The sequence below is a fragment of the Chiloscyllium plagiosum genome, chromosome 3 (genome assembly GCF_004010195.1).
Source record: "Chiloscyllium plagiosum isolate BGI_BamShark_2017 chromosome 3, ASM401019v2, whole genome shotgun sequence".
NCBI classification, from domain to species: Eukaryota; Metazoa; Chordata; class Chondrichthyes; order Orectolobiformes; family Hemiscylliidae; genus Chiloscyllium; species Chiloscyllium plagiosum.
Genome location: NC_057712.1, coordinates 39,531,145 through 39,540,376, shown reverse-complemented (window position 1 = coordinate 39,540,376; position 9,232 = coordinate 39,531,145). Strand labels below are relative to the sequence as shown.

The 9,232-nt window shown below is 43.6% G+C and overlaps 1 protein-coding gene across 2 annotated transcripts in view; it reads left to right on the top strand.

Annotated features, from left to right (window-relative positions):
- The window catches only part of LOC122542620 (potassium voltage-gated channel subfamily KQT member 5-like), a 237,475-nt gene that overhangs the window by 180,650 nt on the left and 47,593 nt on the right, over positions 1 to 9,232 (top strand). For both annotated transcript variants that reach the window (XM_043680603.1, XM_043680594.1), the window contains exons 4-5: positions 7,140 to 7,315; positions 8,570 to 8,695. In XM_043680603.1, coding sequence (XP_043536538.1) covers positions 7,140 to 7,315; positions 8,570 to 8,695 — 302 coding nt within the window. The remainder of the gene's footprint in view (positions 1 to 7,139; positions 7,316 to 8,569; positions 8,696 to 9,232) is intronic.

Here is a 9,232-nt window from a genome sequence, read left to right as displayed (position 1 = left end):
CAGCTCCTCCCTCATAGCTCCATTATTCCCTTTATTCAACAGAAATATTATCACTTCCGATTGTACTCTCTCCCTCTCAAATTGCAGATTGTAACTTATTGGATTATGGTTACTACTTCCCAATGGCTCCTTCACTTCGAGGTCCCTGATCAATTCTGGTTCGTTGCACAATACCAGATCCAGAATTGCCTTCTCCCTGGTAGGCTCCAGTACCAGCTGTTCTAAGAATCCATCTCTGAGGCACTCCACAAAGTCTCTTTCTTGAGGTCCAATACCATCCTGATTCTCCCAGTCTACCTGCAGGTTGAAATCCCCCATAACAACTGTTGACAGTTAGTTGACAGGTTGATTGTTGACTGTCTGCCAAGCTTTCAAGATGGCCAACACTTCAATCTATGCTGATAGTAAGGCTTGGTTTGGTGTAAATGTCCTTTCTCTAGGGAGACGAGGCTTCTGGGACCCCAAATCAAGCTCCCTTGACCAACCTGGTAATGGATGGAACTGGACTCAGGGTGCTTCTGGCATTGACAATGATAGAACCATCAATGGATGGAAATAGACTTGGAACATTCCCAGGATCTTCCAGTGTTTGGGAATACACTTGGGGTGATCCCTGTTAGCTTCTGCCACCCATTAAATCATTAATCAGCCAATTGTATGCTCCATCACTTTAGTCGAGATGCACACAGGTATAAATGTTTCAGGTATCTTCGTGAAGTACTGCACTTAAACGTTGTGCATAGACACATGAAACAAATATTCAGTGAATTTATTATCAACAATATATTAATAAAGTAGAAAGTTAACTTTATTGCAAGAGTGAAATTATTTAATAACAAAAATGCAATTGTGTTTTCCTTAGATCTGTGAAAATAGTTTTGCAGAATTAAATGTAATCAATCGTGGTCTTGAAGTGTGTACAGAAAGACAGAGAGCTATTGTTCAATGTGAGATCAGGTCTCTCAGTGTTTAAACATCTGTCTCAGGAATCTGTTTACAATCTTTAGAGCACAGAAAGAGGTCATTCACCCTGAGCCAGTCCTTCTACACCTTTTGTGATGTACACTGTTCTCTTGGCATAATGCTGTCAGCCACACACTTGCCCAGATTATCGTTCAGTTTCAGAATGTCTCATACCATTAACTTCAAAATGGAAATAGAAATGAGAGATGAGCAACAGATGGATCACTGAGTGTGTGTCCATCACTTGTGGGATCTCTTCCTATCCCTCTAATAATTAAGCCAATTTATCATAAGTGAAGCATGGAATAGCAGGATAATGCTTTAGTGTTTCTTTGGAAAGTTTGGTCATGTAAACCTATTAAACCCTAAACTAATACCTGCTTCAATCCTATCTCTATCATCATGAGATCATTGCATTATCATCGACCTAACTTCCCACATTCATTTTAAAGCATTTCTGTTTCACTCTGCACTGCTGACCTGTCATTTCTGCTTTGTATTGGAGTCGGACCTGAACTCAGCGTGTGACGTCCTCATATTATAAGGGACCAAGACTCAGGAAGAAGCTGTTACCCATTATCCTGACCCATTTATTGGTATCTCATCCATCATCCCTCCTGCCCATTGAAACTAAGGCTCAACATTTGGCTGTGACTAATCCCAGACTGACTCATGTGTAGTCACCCACCCTGGAAGCAAGTTTAAAACAATGCATAAATCCTCCCACCAGGAGCAGCAGCCAAATCAGGAACTGAGATAAGGACAACGTGAATGTAGGGGGAATGCAAACGCAACCTGAATGGTAGGGGTTTGAAACTGGCTCAGGTCTGGAATGGGCAAGTGGAAGTCATGGTGGAAGTAGAGATGGAGGAGAATAGAACTGGGGAGGGGGCTAGTGTTGAGGGGCTCTTTAGTGGTGAATGTAAGAATCTTGTCAACAATTTTATGACAATGGCACTAACTTCAAGAGTGACCCTGTCAAAGGGAAGAACAATAAACGCTGGCCTTGTCGACATCTCAAGAATTAATACTTGATCACATATAGGGCGAGTTGGCAGGTACCCAGGAATAGGAAATCAACGCTAATTATTTATGATAAAAAAAGATCTCTCTCAAATTGCAGATGCATCATTTTTACATCAGCAGTGATTTAAAGTGTGCTGGAGCTTCTCCCTCTCCCAAGGGCTTATCAGACCATGAGGCTGTGGAAAAATGCATAGCACACAGTGTACATCAGCTTTGCACAAACTTTCGGAGTTAGCATTTTTCTTTCACAAGCCACATATGAAATATAAATGGGCTCTCTCTCTGCATTGCACTCCTCACACACATGCACAACTAACTCACACAGTGAAATGTTCCAACATCATACAGCCTTGAAATGGCCTTTAGCAAAATCACAATTCACACTGTCACTGGAGTTACTGCTTTAGGTGCAGTTGCTGATGTGGTTGCAAATTGCGCTCAAAATTGCGCCCCCCCCCCCTCTTTGAAAAGTGTTTCTGCTCAAGAATATTCGCATATCCTCAAATTCAATATCTGTCACAATCTGGCAAGATTGGGCAGCATATCAAAACTTAATTTTTTGTTCAAAATAGAGCATTTGTTTTACTTGATATTCCTTAATTAGTTAGCAGGGATAACCTGACGAGGTTTGAATGCTAGTGCTTAAAATAGGTTTATTCATCCTCACCCTTTTCCAATGTAGCCCCATAGACATGTCCTTGCTTCCTACTATTTGTCATCTAGAACAATGTTTTACACTTACACAACACCTTTACTGGACTGAAACCTCCAAAGGTATTTCACAGAAGCATTAACAAATAAAAGTTGACATTGCACCACATGGACAGATATTTGGAGTGATGACCAAACATTTGGTCTAAGGTTTTCAGAACCACCTTAAAGGAAGATAAGAGCAGGCGAGAAGTGGGGAGGTTAACGTTGGGAATTCTAGCATGAAGGGCCTTGATAGCTAAGGGAGTGGCTTCTCATCATGGAGTAAAGCCAGAACAGAAGGAATGTGACAATCTCAGAGGTAATAAGCTTGGAGAGTTAAGGAGGAGAGAGGCCATGAATGGGTTTCAAATAAAGGAAGAGACTTTGTTGTCATGGATCCAAGTTAGTGTAGATCAACAAGCACAAAGCATGAACAGAATTTGGTGTGAATTATGATATCGATGGCAGACTTTCAGATGAGCTGAAGTCTATGAAGGGTGGTAGTTGTGATATAGGCCAGTCAAGCATTGAAATGGTCAGGTCCAGAGATAGAAAGGGATATGAAAATGGTCCAAAGCTCAACTGTGAGACAGTAAGGTCTGCAGATGCTGGAGATCAAAGTTGAGAGTGTGTTGCTGGAAAAGCACAGCAGGCCAGGAGGCATCCGAGGAGCAGGAGAATCGATGTTTCAGGCCGGAGCCCTTCATCAGGAATGACAGGAAGAGGAGAAGAGAAGAAGTGGAGAGTACAGTGACAGAGGGACTCACTGAGATCTTTGTAGAGAGAGAAGAAGAACTTCTTCAAGGTAGGCATCCTTGGAAGAGGCTTTGCAGTCAGACTGAAATCAACTGTGACACAGTGAGGTCTGCAGATGCTGGAACTCAGAGTTGAGAGTATGTTGCTGGAAAAGCACAGCAGGTCATGCAGCATCCGAGGAGCAGGAAAATCGACGATTTTCCAGCTCCTCGGATGCTGTCTGGCCTGCTGTGCTTTTCCAGCAACACACTCTCAACAAAGCTCAACTGTCCTTTACCGACATGATTCAAAAACATAATGTGGCCTTCCTATGCATAATGGTGACACCCAAGTCTGTCTCATTTTTCCTGACGTCTCCTCCTCTCCTGCCGCTCTTCCTGTGTCATTACACCAGCTTGTTTAAAACAAAGATATTTCTCCAATTATTATCAACCAGAAAGAACAAAGCCATTACTTCAAATCACCCCCAACCCCACCCCCACCATGGCAATCTCTGTGCCCTAACCATAGACTTCATTGTACACCTTGGCCACTGGCCAAGATTGTCAGATATCTTGGTGTCCTGTTTGACTCAACCAAGCTACCAATCCCATATTCTTTCTAAGACTTGGCTGTCAGCTTCCAACTCCCATGTCACACCAAGTCTTATGTATTCCAATGATCTCCAGACCAGGCTTTCATTTTCCACCTTCTGAAAAGTACCTCCATTCTGTCACCTTTTTTTTTTATCACAATTGAAGTCTCATTTGCCAACTGATCTGTTCTTGCTGACTGACATTGTCTCCCAATCCACTAACACCTCCAATTTTAAGTTCTCATCTTCATGTTTAAATTCATGCATGATCTTGCCTCTACTTTCCTGTGAAATCTCCTCTGGCTTCACCCCATCACCCTGCACCCAAACCCTCCAGTTTTCTCATGCCCTTTATCAGCATCACACCCCCTTTGCAACCCCTCAAATCTGTTTAGAGGAACGAGAAACTGCTAGCAAATATAAATCAGTATCAGAGTACCTAAGAGATTGTGTACTGCAGGAGTGAAGTGGATTTTACAACCCATTTGGTTTATTGTTATCTCTTGCTTTTCAAGATGAATGGCACGGTGGCTCAGTGGCTAGCACTGCTATCTCATAGTGCTGGAAACCCAGGTTCGATTCCAACCTCAGGTGACTGTCTGTGTGGAGTTTGCACATTCTCTCCGTGTCTGTGTTGGTTTCCTCTGGTTGCTCTGGCTTTCTCCCACAATTCAAAAATGTGTAGGTTAGGTGGATTGGTCATGCTAAATTGCCCATAGTGTCCAGGCAGGGTGGGTTAGCCATGTGAAATGCAGGGTTACGGGGATAGGCTAGTGGGTTGGGTCTGGCTGGGATGCTCTTCGGACTTGATGGGCCGAACAGCCTGCTCCCACACTGTAGGGATTCTGTTCTATTCTTCTAACTGGACAACTCATCTGGGCATGTTCCTGTTCACTCTCTGCTAGTCTTTAAACTATCGAAAAGGTTTCAAACATTCTCAGGCCTTCCTTCTCCAGCTCCAAGCTCCAGACTGAGTGGCCTTGGCAAGAAAGCCATTGGCTCCAGCAGCCGTTGAAAAACATCACAAAATAATAATCGAAAGGCACTTGCAATATAAATTTGCAGCAAATAGTAAAGTGATAATGACCAGCTAATTTGCTTTGCATGATATTGATTGAGGGATAAATATTGACAAGGATAACTCTCCTGCCCTTCATTAAGGCAGTCACAATTGAATATTTCACATCCATCCCAGTAGGCAGAATGGGTTTCACTTTGACATCTCTTCCAAAACAAAGCACCCTCAACACAGCACAGCCCTTCCTTGGTACTGCTCTGCAGCACTTGCCTTGGAGTTTCATGCTCAAGCCCTGGAGGGAGACTTGATCTCAAAACCATCTGATGCAAAGACAGTGGGCAACAAATGGAGCTGCAGCTGTTACTGGCTGTGGCCAATGAAACTTGAAAATTTCCCATTCTGTTCAATGCACAAAGTTAATGGAGGCGCGGGCAGGGAAAGACTTTCCACATCAAACTTTTCTTCCTTTTTCCTAGTTCCCTGATATCAGCACCTGATGATTCTCACCAATAAATCAGCTTTGCTGTGAAATTCTCTTACAGGTGGCGTTCCTTCCCTCACACAACTGCTGATAAAGCTCCAGAAACCCTGGCACGCCATGTGACAAGTTAAAAGATCAGTTTGAATTTCACACAAAATTAATCACTGTCTCGGGGAATTTAGTTAGCTCCGATTCATTCCGCAGTTGTAAATCGATGAGACGGTTTCTTCAAGTGATGGAAACGAGAACTTTTGCCAGCTGGTGAAATTGGGTGTTAAATTTTGACATATTCAGAGGAATTGCAATGGATTGGTTTCATGAAGGAGCAGATTGTAGTGGCTTGTTCTGAATTTCTGAATTGGCTGATCTCCCCCTTGAGCAGTGAGGAAAGGTGATTGATCAGGCATCCATCCCAATCACTACCCGTAACTCCAGTTACAAAATGTTGCGTCAACAAACAAAGTGAATTCAGCCCTTGTGGTAGTATTCCTCATATTGAATTGCCAGTTTACATACCAAGTATAGGCTCCTGAGCTAGACTCTGAAACATGATGAGGAGCCTCACACATCCATAATCAATATAATTGGAATGACTGTCTGGTAGAAATATCAGGAGAGTTGGTCAAATGTTTATTCACAGAAACAGGACTTCAAGGTGGAGAGGCGTGGTGGCAATTCCAGTGTTTAGGACCTTAGCAGCTGAATATTCGGTTACCAATAAAGAATATTAAGTTTGATGGCAGCATTGGAACACGAGGTTATTCAGCCTATCAAGCCTGTTCCACAATTCAGTGCAATCACGGCTGATCTGTATGGTAACTCTGCTCTCCTGTCTTGCCTCCATACATGAGTTCTTCAGTTGTATAGTGGTTAGTATCCCCGCCTGTCACACAGGTGACCGGGGTTCAATTCCACGCTGGGGAGAACCGACATATTTTTGTGGGCGGCACAGTGGTTATCACTTCTGCCTCACAGCGCCAGAGACCCGGGTTCAATTCCCGTCTCAGGCGACTGACTGTGTGGAGTTTGCACATTCTCCCCGTGTCTGCGTGGGTTTCCTCTGGGTGCTCCGGTTTCCTTCCACAGTCCAAACATGTGCAGGTTAGGTGAATTGGCCATGCTAAATTGCCCGTAGTGTTAAGTGAAGGGGTAAATGTAGGGGAATGGGTCTGGGTGGGTTGCGCTTCGGCGGGTCGGAGTGGACTTGTTGGGCCGAAGGGCCTGTTTCCACACTGTAACTAATTTAATCTAAAAAAAAGTGGATATAATGCAAAAGTCAAAATGTAATGGCGAATCTCTGACAAGCCATAACCACCGTTAGAGCCAACGGCAATAGGATGGATGTTCAAGCTATGTCTAGTGCAGATTGTCAGATCTGAGGGAACACAAAGAAAATCTTAAAACATCAAACTGCTTTTCTTGAACCGATAAAACTAAGGGGTGATTTGATCAAGATGTTTAAACGTAGGAAAGGATGAGTTAGACTGCTTTCAGTGTTTGAAAGTCTAGGTTGAGAGTACAGAGCGAGAGATGAGAAAGTGTCAGCATTTTGGGATGGGAAGAAGAAGACATTTGAAGAGAAATCTGAAGAGTTGTGGTTGCTGACATTCTGTTATCTCTCTATCCAGACATCATCGTCCTAATTGCCTCCATTGCAGTCATCGCTGCTGGCACCCAGCAGAATATATTTGCCACATCGGCGCTCCGAAGTCTCCGCTTCTTACAGATCCTTCGCATGGTCAGAATGGACCATCGAGGGGGCACCTGGAAACTGCTTGGGTCTGTGGTTTACGCACACAGTAAGGTGGGTGAACTGGGTACTTTACACAACAGACTCTTCGACTGCTGCCCATCTCATCTTGTAGCAGGGGTTTCTCAGTCTCTGATGAGACCACCACCTGTATCTGACTAACCCATTTTCCCTTGTGAACTACCTTCACTCTCCCTTGCGACCAACCAGTTCAAAGTTTAGAGGAGTGTTCAGGTTTAAAGGTCACTTTAAGTGAAGAACTGATGGTGAAGACTTGTGCAGGGCTGCTTCAATGTGAGGTTGGCCAAGTGGAAGATTTCAAAGTGGGGGATTGCTGTTTGGAGGATTTGAAAAGGGGTTAGATAATGTGGGCTGTGACAGCCTGTTTCAGCAGAACAGAAGCAGTGGACAAAGCCTGTGCCTCACATGAATAAATTCAAGATTAATCTGGCGAAACAATATTTCAGTGAGTGAATGATCAATCTATGGAATGAGGGACATGAAGGAATAGTTTGTAGTTACCCATTACAAATGTTGAAGTCACACGACATCAGGTTATAGTCCAATAGGTTTATTTAAAATCACAAGCTTCTTGAGCACCGCTCCTTTGTCAGGTAAAGTGGAAGGAAGCACACAGGCATAAAATATAAAGATAATGGCAAGATAATTCCAGGTAATTAAGAGTGTCAACAGATAAATACAGATCATGGGAGAGGAGTATCAACAGGCTGAATAACCAGTCTTTGCAGGTGGTCAAAAGTGTCAAATGGTGTCAATAAACAGCTGAATAGCAAGGGAAGGGATGGCCTATGAGCCAATTAATTAATCACATCACCTGATGAAGGAGGGGCGCTCCGTGAGCTTGTGATTTCAAATAAACTATAACCTGGTGTAATGTGACTTCTGACTTTGTCCATCCCAGTCATACACCAGCACTTCCACATCATTACACATATAAAGTTAGATTACACTCAGAAAGTAACATGTTCAGTAATAGTTAAAGGAATAGTTAATAGACATTATACATGGTGAGTGTCGCATGCCTGAGAGGAACAGATGACTTTAGACATCTGGTTGCTAAAGCTTTTTGTCAGTGGGGTTTTCCTTAGTTCACACAATCTGTTGTAGAGTCATCAATATAAATTGATCACTGTGGTTAGTGCTCTGATAGGATGAAGGCTCTGAGCAATAGAGTGCTCAGACTGACCCCTTCCAAGATCTCTGTTTGTTTCACAATTGCTCTTCATGCTTTTGCTCTGGCGAGATCAGGGGGCTGTGACTTAGTATTATTGTGTTCCCTCCTGGCAGGAGTTAATTACTGCTTGGTACATTGGCTTCCTGGTGCTGATCTTCTCCTCCTTCCTTGTTTACTTGGTTGAGAAGGATTCAAACACAGAGTTCGCCACTTACGCCGATGCTCTGTGGTGGGGCACAGTGAGTACAAATGTCTTACTGCTTTTCTGCTTTGGAAAGATTAGACAATAGACAATAGGTGCAGGAGTAGGCCATTCTGCCCTTCGAGCCTGCACCACCATTCAATATGATCATGGCTGATCATCCTTAATCAGTATCCTGTTCCTGCCTTACCTCCATAACCCTTGATTCCACTATCCTTGAGAGCTCTATCCAACTCTTTCTTAAATGAATCCAGAGTCTGGGCCTCCACTGCCCTCTGGGGCAGAGCATTCCACACAGCCACCACTCTCTGGGTGAAGAGGTTTCTCTTCATCTCTGTCCTAAATGGTGTACCCCGTATTTTTAAGCTGTGTCCTCTGGTTCGGCACTCACCCATCAGCGGAAACATTTTCCTGCCTCCAGAATGTCCAATCCTTTAATAATCTTATATGTCTCAATCAGATCCCCTCTTAGTCTTCTAAACTCAAGCATTTACAAGCCCAGTTGCTCCAGTCTTTCAGCATAAGGTAGTCCCGCCATTCCAGGAATTGACCTCGTGAACGTACGCTGCACTCC